The 18,713-nt window shown below is 40.0% G+C and overlaps 1 protein-coding gene across 6 annotated transcripts in view; it reads left to right on the top strand.

The window, feature by feature from the left end:
• The window catches only part of col15a1b (collagen, type XV, alpha 1b), a 45,570-nt gene that overhangs the window by 3,896 nt on the left and 22,961 nt on the right, over positions 1 to 18,713 (top strand). For all 6 annotated transcript variants that reach the window (XM_026312721.1, XM_026312723.1, XM_026312722.1 and 3 more), the window contains exons 3-7: positions 12,555 to 12,742; positions 12,947 to 13,153; positions 13,579 to 13,731; positions 16,970 to 17,044; positions 17,725 to 17,823. In XM_026312721.1, coding sequence (XP_026168506.1) covers positions 12,555 to 12,742; positions 12,947 to 13,153; positions 13,579 to 13,731; positions 16,970 to 17,044; positions 17,725 to 17,823 — 722 coding nt within the window. The remainder of the gene's footprint in view (positions 1 to 12,554; positions 12,743 to 12,946; positions 13,154 to 13,578; positions 13,732 to 16,969; positions 17,045 to 17,724; positions 17,824 to 18,713) is intronic.

The following is an 18,713-nucleotide window of genomic DNA, read 5'->3' as shown; positions in this document are numbered from 1 at the left end:
AGTGCTCTAATCCTCCTCTGCTTTCCTTAATTTAACTGGTCCTGGCTGCTTTTTGTAAGTAACTGCTCTGACATGCAATATGCACAACATGTTCTCTGGCTCACTTTGAGGTTTAAAAGGGGAAGGTTGAAAGTCCGCTGTATTTCTGAGTGTGTTTGTGTTTATGGCCAGGAATGCTTTTGCATTTTTGAGTCTGTGGCATATTTGCAGAGGAACAGTTTCTGCTCAAACACACACACACACACACACACGCACGCACGCACGCACGCACACACACACACGCATGCACGCACGCACACACACACACACGCACGCACACACACACACACACAGTCGGTTTAAAGATAAATCTGTCTGTATTACTGGCACAACTCCAGTGGAATTTAATTGGAGAATCTGGAAAACTCAAATAGCATATCATATAGAACAGAAATATCTTACTCATGAATCACAATATTCTTAATATGCTGACATTTTTGTAGGACGTTCAGTAGAAACCAAATGACAAGCTGAAATGACCTTAATTTGGTTTAATTGTGTCACAGTCTGTGTTGACCCTCATTATGATGTAAACAAGATATTTACTATTCTGGCACTTTTATTTTGATGCTTATTTACTTTTGTTTTTTTTAGGGGGGTGTTTTGAAAGAAACTCACATATCAGTTTTCCCCTAAGATGCTTTCATGTATGTTTTTTTATATCCATTGACACAGCTACCCCTTTATTATTTACCTTTAGATTAGACATGACAGGTGTACACCCTGGACAGATCGCCAGTTTATCACAGGATTGACACATAGGGTGAAACGTCACTACTTGCATCCACATTTCCCTCATTTGTGTCTTTTCCTTGCATCATCTTGCATCCCACCCACAAAGAATGTAAGGAAAAGAAGCAAGGACAGAGGAGCCACAAGACAAGTTTTAAGAGACATGCAGACTTCCACAAAGGATGTGCCCATGAATTATCAGTTATAGCTTCTCCAGGCAGGCTTTTTGCACCTGCAAAATAAGAACTTTGGGATGTCCCTCACTGTGGCGGTCCTGAACGACTTTCAAGTCAACCAAGGACAGATAAAGAAAGGGAAGTGAGATTCTCCTAAAGAAACAGACAAAGACTCATACTCACATTCACACATATGGGCAGTTTAGAGTCACTAATTAGACAAGCCCCAAGCTGCATGTCGTTGCAAGATTGTGGGAGAAAGCTGGAGCAATTTGCATGTTCTCCCTGTGTCTGCGTGGGTTATTTCCAGGTACTCCCACAGGCCAGAGACATGCAGTTAGGTTAACTGGTGACTCTAAATTTCACACCAGCATTCAAACAATAACATCTCCACTTGTCTTGCAGCAGATCTCTCAGTGTATCAATCTCTACAGATGAACAGACAGAAAAGGGACAAAGGAAAAAACACACAGTGCAACATTTGATTTCTGAAGTTGTAGACAATAGTGAATTTTGTGGGGAGGGTTCAGTGGGTGCATGTCAATAGATGGTACACTGCCAGAAGCACTGTGGAGCAAACATGAGATAATATTTTCCTGTGACATTTCTCTGAAGGCGTCTTTTATACCACACAGTTCCCGTCAAATGTCACATTACACAATGTCAAACTATACAAGCAGGAGTCACCTGTAGGACTGTACCCACTGTCCAAAACTCCTGACAGTGCCAGGAATGCATTTGTTTGTTGTATCAAGGCTGCTCAGTGGGATTAACTGAAAAAAACCCCACATCTTCCCCTTTAATGTGCCCCCTATTTGTTTCATTAACATTCGTATTGGAGGAGATCAGTCGATGCAAGAAGCTGTTTGCTCTAAGAAGAACACTCGCAGCTGAGCAAACACCCCCAAAACCCAACTTGCACACACACACACACACACACGCACACACACACACACACACACACACACACACACACACACACACAGCCTTGCATTCAAAGGCCTATGCTTTATACATGCATATTCAGGACATAGGCGGATGCAAATATTCTGGCAACTTGTACTGTATCCATGATACCACGTATTTAGAGGAACTAATTGCTTGACTGGCTCAGACATTTTGCATGTAGATGAAGTTTTCTTAAAACAAGAGCTTTAATGTAAAACATTCTATGTGATATAATCTTATTCATAGAAAATGCTCCTTAAAAATGTGATGATGTATTTGCTCCTTTCATTCATACACTTACTCAAATTAAAATTCCAGAAAACATTAACATTGTCAATGCAGAATAAATCAGTTGTAATGTAGGACAAATAAGCGAAGACGGTCGGTTTAAGTTCATGGCAAATATGTTATTTTATTATATTTAATGTAGAATCAAGCATAGTAATATGCAACAAAATAAGCTTGCAAAAATGTACAGTCATTTAGTAATTTAGAGGGGGTTTAGAGATGGTAGTGGGCATTAGTTTGTGTCCACCTGTCTTTCTGTCTCATCACTTTGTATGTGTCCAGCTGTCCCACTTATCTCACAGGCACTAGCATAAAAAAGCATTCAGCTGCACACTGAATGATGTGTCACCTTCTTTCTGAATCTGTCTCTCCCAGTGTGTGTCCGATGTGGGTGAAATAAGGGTGACACGGGGTTTGCATGGGTGGGCTGGAGTGAAAGCCAGTGACACTTGATGTAATGGAAACTGTCCATCTGCAGATGTTCACCTTTGACCTCCTAACAGCTTCTAACAGTGCGTTCATTTATCTGAAATATGTTGTAGGCATTACAGTCTGGCACTGAGTGAACTTGTGTGTATGCGTAATATGTGTGCATGTAGACCATGTGCTTGAGGTCAGAAGTTCACCTTTCACGTTAGCCATGGAGGTTTATTATTGAATTCTGAACAACCTGTAGAGCAAACTGTAAACCGTTAAACCAACAGCACTCATGTTGTCTTCTCTCAAGGTAAATTTGCCTTATACCTGCACTAACTTATTTTTTTATTAATAATGGGCCAATTTACTGTTTAATGTTAAGAGTCCTACTCATAAGTGTCATGCAGCTCTGTACAATACCTCCCCCATGCTGTAAGGTCTATCAGCAGATTTTATTGGTTTTATGTTACACAGTGTTACTGTTTTTGACTCAAAAAGCTTTTGATGCATTGACTGCATGTTAGACAAAGTTAGCGATTAGTTAATGAACATAATGGTGCATTTTGCTGCTAACCAGGTATTTACCAGACATTTTACTAAGCTAGTGGGGATACAGTTAATAGGAGAGTGTAGCCTATGTTGAACTTTAGTATAATAAAGTGGCCAGAAACACAACTCCAAGTACAGTAAATGCTAATGTTTCTAGATACAGTATGAAAATTTGACCAAGTGCATTTACTATAAAAACTTTACAAGATTATGTTAGCCTTTTTAATTGCATCATTTGTACAATTTCACTGGAAAAACAAAACAAAAACAAAAAAATCAGGTGTCTATACAACTAAGGACTATGTAACTATTGAAAGAGATTAACAAAATCTTCTTTTGACCAATTAAAACTCAATTCCTGAAGGAATCAAATCGCTTGTTACTCATTTCAGTACATGCAGATATTTTGCTACTACAGCCTTATATGGTGGTATAACCTGTAGCCTATGGTGGCAATAGGCACACATTGCTGTATAACTAATAACTGGCTGACTCTTCGTCATTTGTGTTATAATTACACTATGTTATAAAACTAAAATTACTGCTGTTACTCAAATAACATTAAAAAGTAATTTTGTTTTGGCCAGTGAATTTCACCTACACTGCCTGTTTCGAAACCTCTTATTTATTGGAATTTCTAAACAATGACTAGCTGAAGAGCTGTGCAGAGTGGGACGGAGCAGGAACTGCAAAGCAAAGGCATATCAAAGGGAGGACCGGGCAGAGGTGACTGGACTGAGTCTCGTACTACTAGCTTAAGTTGCAACATCACAGCTTTAATGTTTTGTCTAAATAAGCAAAACTAGCAAGCTAACATTTGCTAGACCACAACTAGCCCTCGGACTGAGTCTGCCTCTTTTCTCTTCTTCTGCCTCTCTCTTATTCTTCTCCCCCTCTTTTCCCATGCTAAGAAAAATAGCCTTACACATCAGCTGCTGCTTTTACTAATAGTTCTACATCTACTACTACTGTTAAGATAATGGTGATAAACAGCCAGTACACCGCCAGGTGTGTATGTGTTTAAGGAAGTTACTACCAGGTATTAGTAGTTCTCTTCACCAATCCCTCATTGCCTGCAGGTCTTCACTGAGGTTGAAGGTTTGAGCTCCAGGTTCAAAGGGTGTAAGCACGTGTCACTGTTCATCTGCATGTGCATATTTAACATAATCTATGAGATTCCTGACATTCTTTGTCTGTCATATGCCATCTCTGGACACCCCGCCCCGTCACCACTCAACCTTAACTGTGTGCACAGCCACAGCTAGAAGTGTTGCTGCCCCTCAGTGATGTAGTTGTAAATTACAAATATGAAAAAGATCCTTCCTCTTTTGTGTGTTATGATACATCAGCTAGTATCAATCTGTCTATCTAACCTGTTTTACACTGGTAAGAAATTAAGTGTTTTTTCCTATGATTTAGGAAATGCAAGGTAGAAAAGACCTGAAAGGCATGGTCCTTTCATTATATTCTGAGATTTTTATTTTGTCCTTTCCTCTTTTTTTTTTCATGTTGTCATTTTAGCAACAGCCAAAGTTCAGATTTCCACTTGGTATTTGTAGCACTGTGCTTTCCTGAAGCTTTGTCTAGTTTCTGGACAGTGTATTAGCTTTATCAACCATGTTTCTGATGGATATAGCACTGTAGTTTACTAAATGTGGAAAATGACTCACTACTCCACATCATCATAATGTTACTTTCCCATGGCCCAACAGCCTTTTTTAGGCCAGTCTTTCCAACATTTCCTGACTGAACATGGTCTTCAAATATGAAATGAAAGGAGGAGGGAAAAAAGGATAGGCAGGAGGCAGGGGGGGAGGTGCATGAGAAAAAGTTTGCAACACAGGATTCATTGATTACTCGCCTCGTGTCTACAGTGTGCATGTGTACAAGTGAGAAAATGTGCATATTTTGTTATCTAAGAACAGGTCCTCTCTGTTGACCTTTTTCTGATGAATTACTAATTAATCAATTAGGAATTTATTTGTTTGTTTGTAAATTATTAAGTGAGAAAGAAAAAGTTGTAAGAGCTTTTTCAATTGTTGGCATCTCTAGAGCATAATAAATGAATTTTTGTGTTATTCTGGCACAAAAACTCTGACCAGTGAGCCAAAACATCTTTCGCTCTAATTGGCAGAGTGGCACAAAACCAAGAACACACACACACACACACACACACACACACACACACACACACACACACACCCTCACACACACACACACACACACACACCCTCACACACACACACGCACACACGTAGGACTTTTGAACACACAGAAAGCAGGACATGTGATAGCTCTGTCCACCATCTTTCAGTTAACACTTGAGTTGCATAAATACTATTAGCAGGGCTTTTATCCCACACAGTTCATCCTTGCTGTAGCTCTGCCCTTTAATTTGGCACAGATGCTGTGTATGGGTAAATTATAAAGGACTATATTAAAAGAGTCGGTAATTGTTTACATGTAGGTGTGGTGTTTCTCTGGTTCTAGAGTGGGAAAGCATAACCTTTTTTTGTCTGATACACCCTGACAGGCCTATTAGATGACCTGAAGTACCACTTCACTGACATGTCATGCAATGTGTTCATTTAAATTAATGTTAAAATGTTATAATACGGCCCTGCGACAGACTGGTGACCTGTCCAGGGTGTACCCCTGCCTTCCACCCGAGAGAGAGCTGGGATAGGCTCCAGCTGATCCCCGTGACCTTGAACAGGAAAAGCGGGTATAGAAGGATGGATGGATGGATGGATGGATGTCAAGGTGTCCCCTGCCTTTCACCAAAAGATATAGGCTCCAGCTGATCAAGGATCTAATAGGGAAGCAGGTATAAATAATGGAGGTGGAGGAGGAGATGAGGTTATATTTAGCAGGTAAATTAAGTATTTCTCCTTTTTCCATTAATTTGGATCCATTCTATTACCACTTGGAGTGACAGAAGATGGATGTTTTAGCCATTTATCAATCATTTGTATTTTCTATTTGACTTTTGGTTTCTTGCAAACTAATGCCGTACAATTTCAGTCTGGCAGTGATTATTGTCACGATACACTGAATTACCCTCAAAACAATTTGTAATTCTTTTTATTTTTCCTCTAAACACAAATATGTTTATATAAAATCATAATGTCTCATTTATTTAGAGCTGGTGACTATGCAGTTTCAATCCTGATTTTATCCAATATGAAGTCTAAAATTTGAAAAGGAAGTAACCTAGAAACAGACTTGATGATAAGATTGATGATTGAGTTTGAACCATGGAGTGTTTTTTGAATGACACTCACTCTTCCTGCATTACTGTTTATAGCCACACGGGGGTGGCAAAGTATCAACACTATAACATGGCACTTTATTCATAAACCTGTTTTTCTGGTTTTATTATTATTATCTGACTTCTGTGGTGCTAATTTTATATTAATAATGGGTTGATATGCAATAAAATGTCTGCATATAGGCAATAAGTGTATTGTACACAAATATTTGACCTTTTTTTGGAATGCAAAAATGTGCCACTTACCATGTAGCTTGACAAGGATTTCAGTTTTTAAGGGAAAATAGATCAGTATCAACAATATGAGGCAAATGGTTAAAACTATGTGCCCCTATGTAATTACTGTGAGCATCAAACATTTTGAAGTCTCTTGATGCAGTGATTTTCCATCTGTCTACTGCAGCCCGCTTTACTGTGAATAAAATCATAGCATCCCCATGTGATTGGCTCTGACAGTAAACCAATTAGAGTTTAAAGTTCTGGTGGTTGCTAGGTAGAGTGGGAGATGAGAGGGAGGTGAAGGGTAAAGGGGTTACTCTTCCTGGAATCCAGAGGCTCTAAATGGGGTCACCAAAGAAAAAAAAAAAAAAAGAGGGTTTGAAAATACCGATAAGAATGTGGCAGTGTTTCACCATGCAGTGCACATGAAAGTGACGAGTTACTTTTAACCTGATGTCTAATGCCTGGTGGTGTAAAAACCACTTACATCCTCTCATCTTATTCATACACTCAATTCTGCAGTTTATAGCTCGGTAAAACATTAATGCGTTTAGCAGCTGAAACAAATAATTAGGACTGCCTGAAAAAGCATGGACTGTTGTTGAATTTGTCTTGTAAAATCACTTAACCATTAGAGTTAGACAACCCCCTCTGACTACATCAGATCTATCAGGCCCAGGGAAGGGTCAGTGGTTAGTAGGAGGTTGATGAGCTGTAATTATATAGTACACAAATCTAAGCTGCTGTAAATAGATTGGTATGACATGCTAGGTTTCACTATAGTGGAGCATCGGGGTGTTGCCCAATCTTCCTGACCCCTGCAACCCATCCTCACCCCATCCCATTCCACACCCCTCATCCCTGGCTAATCCACGATTAATAAAGCTTCTCCCCTGGGGAGTTTTCTCCCTCCCTCTGTTTTTACATCTTAAACCCATCATCTGCTCCATTAAAGAGCACCCCACCCCTTTTCTCCCACATGTTTAGTGCGTTCTGAGGATCATGGCTCCCAGGGTTTTGTCAGCTTCATCTAGATAGCATTACAACCAGCAATTTCCAGGTGAGACCGTTAGGAGCAAGAACAAGGAGGGCAATATCAAAGGAAATATGAATGAGAAGTGAGAATGCAACACATATGGAATGACAAAAATAAATCAACAAAATGTGCCAAATGCACTGATTATAAGCATGTCTGCCATATTGTTTTTTCAGCTGCAGTAATCACACCAGCAAAGATTATTTATAACACAATCAACTCCTCAACTCTTTATATCTGAACAACAAACAAAACAATGTATGCACAGTCAAGAAGTTTTCAGCTGAGGAAAGTGGGCCATGGCTCACAAATATTACTTTCACACTGCTTGCACTCAGAAAACACCAACCTAATAATGCAATAAGTCAGTCGCAGAACTGAGTAGCATGTTACACATTTATTCTGTGAGAGGCTCTGATCGCATCTACGAGATAGTTTTATATTCTTACGGCACATTTGAGTGATGCTGTGTGTGATCACACCTCAAATGTTAAAGTATCAGCCTCCACACAAAGCCTCATCCTCAGAAGCACTCGAAACCTCATCCTGGACATCACCAAACATTTAGAGAAACACACTAGAACAGAACAGCCATGCCTTTGTTACCATCAACATGGGGCCTCTCTCCCCGATTGGTGGGCTGCAGCACAGACGGAGCCAACCCTTATTAAATGCTTCATTTAGCTTTTTTTCATTCCAACTTATTAAATTGATTTCTCATCTTAATTTTAGTCAGTTGACTAATGAACAATATATCAAGTTAAGCCCTAATGCATTGTCTGGTTTTTAGAGAAGCATAACAGAAATGAATGCTCTATTCAATGTATGTTTATTATTAGTGAAGCCACCCTAAATATACAGCATAAAGAACATAGACATGTTTCAAAGACGGTAGATATGTTTTTCAAAGAACTTGTTCTTGTCTATTAAACACATGGAAAAAAAGAACATAGAAAAAAACACGTTCCCATTATTTCTCTCTGGACTGAGCGAGTTGTTCAAACAGACAAACCAACTTAATTCACATCGACAATAAACGCAGACAACTTTTGTTTTGTCAGCAGAATCATTTCTGTTTGCTGCTATATACTATACATACATATGTATGAGTCAGGTCTTTATATAGAAAAAAATCACAGTTATGGATATAAGAAATGCTTCACCTCCATTTCCTTAATAAAGAAACCTCCCTGCTAATATATATTGATATTCATATTATTAGCATATTAAAAGCAATATTCACATTCATATTCAGGAACATTCCTATTTTGTTGGATAAATGAGTCGTGATGTGCTTGCTTTTTAGATTTCTGTGGTATTAGCTGGTGAACACTGTACAGCAGTAGAAACAGAGACCAGAGGACTGACTCAGGACAAACACACTGTTCTATACTCTTTGTGAATGATACACCTTATCCAAAATCAGCATCTTTGTTTGCTGCTGGGTTTGACAGGCAGTTCAATGCAGTGTGGCGAGAATCCAAGAGGTAACAAGTTTAATGCAGAGAACAGACACACTGATGGGAGGAGAGAAGCTAGAGGAATGGAGAAGGAGGATGGAAGAATAATGAACTAGCTAACTCTCTAATCTGAGAGTCTGAGAGAAGAAGGGAGAGAAAATCAAGTTGGAAGCGTTGTAGATTGTCAGAGGAGGGGGGGAGTCAGTAATTGCACAGGGCTTGACGAGGGGAGGGAGAGGAAAAAAGGAGAGAGCTGTCAGGGAGTTACAAACAGAGCAAGAGACGGGCTGAGGAAGGGAGGACATAACGATAGAGGAGAAGATAAAAGGAAAAGGAACATAAGAAAACAGTAAGAGGCCAGCAGGTTGTCCCAAAGAATATCTTTTGTGGCACCAGATCTACTGGATTACTGAGATTTACCTTTACACCCTCTGCAGGACTCTCCATGTGCAAGTAGATCAGTGTCCATTATCCTATAGCTGGAAACTTATGGCAGTTTGGAGTATTGTGTAGTTGCAGTTCACAGGACTGGCATATGACAGTGTTTGTTTGTACATCGACGTGAGACAGAGAAACAGGATGGGAGCCCTTTGCCTCTCTTTTGCTATCTTCTTTCTCTTCTCTTCTCCCATACAAGCCCAGTGGTGGCGTTTCTTCTGGGCAAGTCCTAAAACCAACTCCATCTCTTCTTATTCCTCTATTACTCCCTCCATTACCTCACCACCCACATCCTCACCTGGACCTTCTGACACCCCAGGGACACTGGAGTGGGTGGGAAAGGACAGTGTGACAGAGAAAGCTGTGGAAGATAGCACTCCAACAAAAGGGCCTCTGCTGGCCCTTACACCCAGCCCTGCAGTATTGATCTCTGGCTATAGCACCGGTGAACCTGTGACGCTACCCCGAGAGGAGATTGCAGGTGTAGGCAGCAAAACCAGGTCCCAATACAAACCACTGAAACAATGGAGGAGTGGTGAGTATTATCGTGGTGCTGACTAGAAGAAGCAGTTTTTCATCATTTCAGACTCTTCTAACTCAGAAGACCTGTACACAGCAAAATCACTGCTGTTTATATGTCAAGCACTTTTTATGTTAGATTAACAATCTCAGAGTTCATTGAACACTGGTAATTTTGCTGTGTACACAATATTTACCAGGTTGTCACTAACTGTCTGTGTGCTGTTTTTAGCTGGGTAGATGGTGAAAAATGTTTCAGAGCTTTTTAATTAAAATAACAACCTGTTGCTACTAGAAACACTGTTAAGATCTTGGAGACTTGCAGAAAAACACAAAAATTGTACATAGAGTTGAGAGGGAACAGGGTCAGGTCAGCACCTTTCACAATATACACAATTAAACAAAAACAGAGCTTTACCTCGCTATCATCTTTACTTAAATGCTTTCTCCACATTCTAACATAGGATTTTTTTATTTATGTTTTGGTCATGTTGATTGTTCAGTGGTTCGGCCCCTTAGCCACACTGGCTCATCTTGAAATGAAATCTTGTATCTTAAACTTGCTCAGTTAGGTTCAAGGTTAACAGGTTGTGTGTGGCAGTTCTGATGATGGTCTTATTATTGGAGGAAGTTAGAGTCAAAAAATATGATGCAAAACGGTAAAGTAATAAGATGACTGCAAAGCCAAAATGACTATTCACTCTCACTGAATGAATCAATGATGGATTTACTAACTGAGGGTTTGGACCTGGTCATGGAAGTATTAGTAATATTATTAGAAGTAGTAATAGAAGTATTAGTAATAATTGTGTTAGGCATTTGTTTGAAATCTCATTTGATGTCAGTTTAAACCATATCACATATTTCATTAGACAAAGTGTTTACTACTGGTGCTTTAGAAGACATTTGTTGTGTGTGAGAGAGAGAGACCTTGTCTCCTAATCAATGGTGAAAAGTTGCAATACTTCTACTTGGGTATTTCCATAATATCAAATCTATCCTTATACTCCCCTTCAGTTGGGAAATACCGTTTCCTCTGCTACACTTGTATGTGCACTGTAGTTAAAACATGCTGAATAAGGTTTTACATATTTATTCTAGCCCTGTATGGACTGGTGACCTGACCAGGGTGTATGCCTTTCACCCAAAGAGAACTTTCACCCACTTATTCCTAACCAGCAGATCCCTGTGACCCTGGTTAGGAATAAGTGGGTATAGATAATGGATGGATGAATTCATATTTATTTTACTCAAGATTTAATTTGATTACTTATTTAATTACTATTGTATTTTACCAAAAATGGATCTTTTTTTCACGTACTACATTTTTTAATACTGGACTTTCACTTTTATTTTAACATTTGTTGGTTTTTGCATTGCTTACTTAGAGCTGCATCAATCCATTGTTGGCCTCTTGGGGGCAGTGGAAAATGCTGACAATGCAACGTTGACATGCTGGATAAGTGGCACCTTATAACGTTGCAGTTTCCTATTTACACATCCATCAGATAGTTCAACCTCTACCATGGCCACTAGTCAACATGTTGGTTATAACTTCAGTTCTCTCATAACAGCATTTGTCTGTTCCTTTCAGTCGTTACACAGGACTAATGTGCAGTGGCCCACTTGTAGTGGTGTGAGTGGTGCACAGAAACACACCCTCACACACACATTCACACACACTTAACTCTTCTAATTAGGTATGTTTCCACTTGGTCAGGCTGATGATTAGAGACCCCCAAATGTTGGCCTGTTTGATCTGGTATGGGGAGTGTGTTCATATGGGTGTTGTGTGTGTGTTTGATGTGTGTACGTCACAGAGTTGAAGGTGGCAGGGGTGAGCATGGCTGCAATGCCGATCTGTATGTTGCTACAGGCAGCAGGCTCCGCAGTGGGGGATCAGGTAGGATGAAGGCAATGTGAAGTCGTCTCTTCACATACCAAATCCTCTCATTGGCAGCCATTTTGTGTGTAATTCTTTTTCGGAGGAATATTCCAATGCTGGCCACAGCTGTGAGGTGTAGACAGAATCTGGATCAAACCAAATCAAATCAAAGGCATGTCAGGATGATTCACGTGTACCTCTGCTCTTAGTTCTAGTGTGATGAATGAACCAGCAACTCAAGGGAAGGCAAGTTTGAATGGGAGTTTAGACATCTACTGTATGTTAGTGAACAATGTGAACTTAGTGGACAATGAAACTCTGCCAGATTTTCTGCTTATACATGTTCTAATAACATAATGACTAATCACAGAATCTGTCTCTGGCCATTCCTGTAGGTGATTTTGATGAATATAACTTCAGAATTTTGGATTAAACTAAAACACCTTATGAGGACAAATCAAACCAAATAGCTCCATCAAAGCCATATGGAAAGGGACATCTTTTTTCACCCTGTGTCTCCACCTGTAATTCCTTCTTTATTTTCATTTACACAATTTTACATTGTCTTCTCTGTCAGAACAAGACTCAGGACGTCATCTGGACCTGACAGAGTTAATCGGAGTCCCTCTCCCTCCCTCGGTATCTTTCACTACTGGTTACGAGGGGTTTCCAGCCTACATCTTTGGGCCTGAAGCCAACATTGGACGGCTCACAAAGACCTTCGTGCCGGGGTCATTCTACAGGGACTTTGCTATCATTGTCACAGTAAGACTAGAGAATCAAACTCAACAAGCTTTTAGCTGTAGCCATAGCTTAGTATGCTGTTTGGGCTTATTTTTTTTACTGTTTTAAAACAGCTAATATTCAGTTTGTGCCTCAACAATAAATGTGTCACCACTTTGTGCAACTATGATGTGAAAGCATCACTTGGAGCTTTAATGACCTTCAGTCCCATTGCCATTATTTCAGGTGCGTCCCACCAGCCCGAGAGGAGGTGTGCTCTTTGCCATAACAGATGCCCGTCAGAAGGTGGTAGAGCTGGGTTTGGCCCTCACTCCGGTCCGTGGGGGCCTCCAGAGCATCTTACTTTACTACACTGACAGAGAGCAGAGCCACAGCCACAAAGCTGCTGCCTTTAGTGTCCCAGATATGACCGACCAGTGGACCCGGTTCACAGTGAGTATCACATACAGCTCAGTATATGTAACATGAAATCAACATTTATTAAATCCAGCATTGCCTTGCCTTAGCACCACACTGTTACAGTTTATATTTCTATTGCATACTTTATTTACAAAAAAACATCACCCCAATTTTTTTAAAGTCGTTATGTCCTAAAATTTGCATGAGCACTAAGATGAGTTTCAGTGTTTCAAAATAAAATGAACAGGAAAAATCCATTTGAATCTTCTACAAGTTATTTTTTAAATAAAATCCACAATATCATTTTCACATTGCACATGATTATAGATTGAAATTCTTTTTTGCATGGATCAGCAGTCAGTTTGAATAAATAAAGACAACAAATTTAACAAAACCATCAAACTTTAAACTGAAATTGTAAAAGAAAACAAGAAAACTGCATTTGCTCTGCCCTTCAGGTGGTGGTGGATCATAATGAAGTGCGTCTCTACATGGACTGTGGAGAGGCAGAGAGGACTGCTTTCCATCGGAGGCCAGAAAGGCTCACTTTCTCTCACAACTCAGGCATCTTTGTTGCAAATGCAGGGAGCACAGGACTTGAAAAGTTTGTGGTAAGTGAATAACCACTGTCAAACAAAGAGTGTTTTTGTTCCTGCAAAGCCTATTTAGGCTGTCTTTAAGTTTCAGTGTGCTGTTGGCCTGGGGATTTAGTTTTTTTGTGTGCACAGGTGTGTGCATGTGTTCAAGCAACAAGCAACATTACATTTTCCCGGTGGTATTTCTAGAAGTTATAGAGCACAGATAATAATACATCAAAATATAGTGAGACATACATACTATCAAGGGTTTCTAAATAATCCTCAGGTATGGACCCAAATGCAGATAGCACTGCAAAGTCCACCAACCCACCCAGCAGGAACTGACACTAAGGTGGGTTGGTGGCTCTGGCAGCATTGCTGACCCACTGAGGGACAGGTACGGGCTTTAATGAGGCTGTGTTGATTCACTCAGAAACAGAAACAGAGGTGATGACAGCCATGATGACAGACCCACTGGCTGGGACAGGAGTAGATGTAAGATTCTCAACCCCTTTGGGAACATGAACAGGAAAAGCAAGGGCGTCGTTGGCCAACTCAGGCTCTGGAGCTGGCATCGCAGACAGCTGTGGCTCAGAGGCTGGTGCCACACTGGAGAACTACTGCAGCTGCTTGGCAGGCTGGATCCTGACAGACTGAGGAGTAGACTGGGAACCAAACCGCACTATCAATGCTATAAAGCTGAGTCACAGACTGGGGCTGAGTAGGCCCAAGGCTAGCTGACCAGGAAGTGTAGGCTAACTGTGAGTTGTGCATATAACCCATAATAGCTTTTTACTCAGCTAATGAGGTTATCTTTATCTTCTGTGCTCAGGTTCAAAATAAACCTCCCATACCGGTGGGCTGTCTGCTGGGTGGTCAGTTTGTTTTGTTCTGTAAATAGTAGGGGTTTGTCATGAACCAGAGGGATACAAAACAGTGTACAAAAACTGTTCACATGAACTAGCCAAAAAACACAGAACATGACACAGCAATCACAGGGAATAAGATCTGGGAACATGATAGAGACAAAAATACCATAAAAACCTGAAGCTACAGTCCCAAACAAGGTGGCAACAACAAGACATGCAAATGATCATAAGCAGACTGTGGGCAACAATAGACTGAATCCAATAGAACAGCTTTGTGTATTTAAAAGAGAAAGATAAAACAGCAAAACCCCTCCAGCTAAGGGTCCTCTTTGGAACATGTTTTTATAAGACTGTACTGACAGACCTTCATATAAAGAAACAGATGGAAATTATGCATGATCCTGCAACTGCATGGCCTGTTTATATCTCAAATATACCTAGGAAGTTACTCTATGACATTATTTTAAATCCAATGTGCATCATCATCAATGAATGACATCTATAGATACCAGCAAAGTAATTACCTTGCCAAGTCTCAGGCATGGTAATTACACATTGTTTCTTTCTTTGCCAGACCACAGTAAGCAAAATGAAATTCAATGTCTGGCCTTGTAAGAATTATGCTTCTCTAACACAGTGTGGATCTGTGTAAATCTGTTAAAGGGTCATTAAAATGTCATGACCACCTCTAGCACTAGCACATCTGTGGTACTGTTACAGATTTTGTTGGTTAAAGCAATGCAGATCAGAGACAGAGAGGAAGTAAGGAGGGGATAGAGAGGGTTAAGCGGGGAGAGAGAAGGTTGGCCTGTGGAAGGGAGGCTACGATGGGGGAGTAGGTTGACGACAGATGAGGAAGTCAACAAGGCTTAGTTGTGGTCAGATCAAGGAATCGACTCAGGTCTTTGCTGTCATGTCACTGACTGTAGCAACATCCAAAAAAAAAAAACACATGGTTTTACACAGAGAAACATGTGAAATGTTATTCCATTGTCTTCTTGGCTAAATGATCATTCTTTGGTCACCATTAATTAATTACCATAAATGATTAAGTATACCTCAAGTCCAAAAATAGCAGTGTGTAAAGAGTCAGCCCAGAGAGTCAACTGCTGACACTCTCTGCATGTCTTTCATGTGTCCATTTTCAATCCAGCTATGCTCACAGAACATAAATATGAGCTGCTGGTCACATGTGTAATATATACAGGCGGGCACAGAGGTAAGTGGAGTCACTCAGATGTTTTATTGTACCGGGGCAAACGGACCACGGAGATTCACGGTCTGGTAGGAGAGGAAAAGGCGAGGAACAGGAACAGGAACAGGATCAGGAACAGGAATAGGAGGTGAGTCACCTCCATCAAAGGATGGTATTCTTGAAGTGAAGGTTTGGCGTGTAGTTCGCAGGAGTAGAGTCCAGGTCGTGCATACGAGATCGGACCAGGAAGGGAGTGTGGAGAGTGCTTTTATCTGTGGCTGTGGTGATGAGGTGCAGGTGATAGCGGTTGAACTCGGGTGATTGTAGTGATTGTCTGAAGAGGGAGCCTGGCCGATCCGTGACAACATGGAGTTTGGCTCCATGCCATTCCTGTTTCATTCAGCTTTGTCCAGTGCAGCCAGACTCTGTGAACAGGTTATCTGAAGCATGACCACACAATATGTGCATGCTCAGCAGCAGTGATGTCCACTCTGAAATATCTGGGTGACTCTGTGTGTGTGTGTGTGTGTGTGTGTGTGTGCGCATCCTTGGTTTGTTGGGCTTCAAAGAAGAGCAGTCATGGTGAGGCCCTCTTCAATCGGCATGTGTTTGTATATCTCTGGAAATATGGTTTCAATGACACATCTAGAAACACATCTAGAGACATTCAATTTGTTATGATGGCAAACTTTATTGTTTGTCTTTTGTGATACATAGGACATGATTAGTTTTGATAAGATGAGCAAAAAAAACATGTTAATCAAATTCAACAAAGCATAATTTAATTTAATTTAATAACAAAAGTGGGAGCTATTTAACAGTGTAAGGGCAATTCAGGAAACATATTTTCCTAATTGTCCTTTAGGTGGTAATCTGTGATCGATCTCATTGGCCCCATTTGTTTAAATGGAAGTCCTAGATCATTTTGGCTCATGTTTCATAATGGTCACTAATGAACATGTTGAGGGTTTAAATTGAAATTCTATTATAATTCCTATGAGACTCTCTGATTGCGCTTACTGTATTTACTGATAACACCAGATTTAGGTAGTTGTTTCTTGTGTATATTACATAAATAATCTGGAGCAGTATCCCAGTTCTATAGCCATTTTTAATTTAGATAACACAGTTAAAGTGTTTATATATGTATATATTTTTAAAAAATCATCTTAGCAGTCTATGACTTTATGTCTCTCTGTACCTCCAGGGTTCCATTCAGCAGCTTGTGATAAAAGATGATCCTCGAGCAGCTGAAGAGCAGTGTGAAGATGATGATCCATATGTGAGACATACATATACATGCACGCACACACACACACACACACACACACACACACGCACACACACACACACACACACACACATACACTCATAATAGTATATTTTTCTATTGCATCTTCACAACTTCATTTCAAAAGGAGATGGAATATGTTTGCATTATATGTGACCATTGAAATTAGCAGTTTTAGTGCAAAGTGGCCCCATTACAAGAAAATTTGAGGATAAACACTAGATGATATATACAGATTATAAAAAATACATCTGAAAATTTCCTTGGATGGTATAAAAAAAAACAGGACTATGTGCTATAGTCATAGTTGTATAATTAAAGCCATATGAATCAACACCTCCCCCTAGTGGTCGAATGACTTCATTGAAAAAAGGAAGGGTTGTGACCTTCGTGTGTTTCAACCACAGACAAACATTTGAAAATGGTGCCTAACTGTGATACTGTAGATTTGTCTCAGTTCACATCTTAAAAAACACTGACAGTTTTCATGATCCCACATTTACACAGTCACAGGTCAAATTTAGTATGTTAAGTTTTACTAGTAATCTGATAACGTCACATTTTGGATTTGAGTAACTGACTACAGTAGAGCACTGCCGTAGATCATCAGTGGCTGACATTTTTTGCTGTAAGCTTTGTTTCTAAAGTCAGTCATTTGATGTTTGGAAAAGGCTTCAGGATATGCCAGCGGAGATGACGTGCTGGATGACAGAGAGACAGAGGAAGAAAAAGTGAAGAACGCACAGGAAAGAAAAGACAGCACAGAAAAGGTAGGCTGGGTGGATAGCTGGGTGGTGTGCTGGGATCAAGTACCTGAAAACAATTACAGGTGCTAAAGCTCCTTGCATATGTTAGATGGCTTTGTCATTTTATCATGATTTCTTGCAGATTTTTTGTAAAATTCAGCCTGACCGATTTAATATCTTTGAGATTGCCACTAGGAAGTATAACACTCTTCTGTGGGTTTCAACAACTGCACAAAAAAAGTTTGTTAAGGTTTGTCATGGTTTCTTTGGATGTTCCTGGGATTGTCCTGGACAAAAGTGGTGACAAGGTCTGATAAAGATACTAAGAGGTACTCAAAGGCAGCCACAAGGGCTTTAAATGCAGTAACAACCATTGCAAAAATATACTGATCATCTGATCATAAAGCCCAGTGGATGGATGCATTTATTCTTGTATGGTGAATGTATGTGTGTGTGTGTGTGTGTGTGTGTGTGAGAGAGAGAGTCTCTCTGTACATCTGTTTTTTCAGCCTGTATCTGCTCCTGTGTATGATGCACACTGCCCTTCTTATCATCAGGACCCTACAACAGCCCTCCTTATGTACATATGTGTGTTCATGTGTGTTCTGAGTCTGTATTTCTTCTCCAATAATTCTCTTTCATCCTCCCACAACCAGGAAGTCAGTCTGACCTCAAACATCCCATAATCAACACTGACTTTGAAGTTTAAAAAAAAAACTGTCCTTCCACAGCTGAATAACTGTTACCAGATATTGGAGTTAGGGTGAATATGTTCTTTTATGATCTGAAGAAGTTCATCAGCAACAATGTGGACACTTAAAAATAACTACTATATACAAAATAATATTTAATATAATTATGAGAATATGCATATGCTAAATTAAACAATTAGTTATTTTTTATGTACTTGTTAT

Source organism: Mastacembelus armatus, chromosome 17 (assembly GCF_900324485.2).
Source record: "Mastacembelus armatus chromosome 17, fMasArm1.2, whole genome shotgun sequence".
In the NCBI taxonomy this organism is placed as follows: Eukaryota; Metazoa; Chordata; class Actinopteri; order Synbranchiformes; family Mastacembelidae; genus Mastacembelus; species Mastacembelus armatus.
The sequence above is the reverse complement of the archived record's forward strand: the minus strand, read 5'-3'. Positions and strand labels throughout refer to the sequence as shown.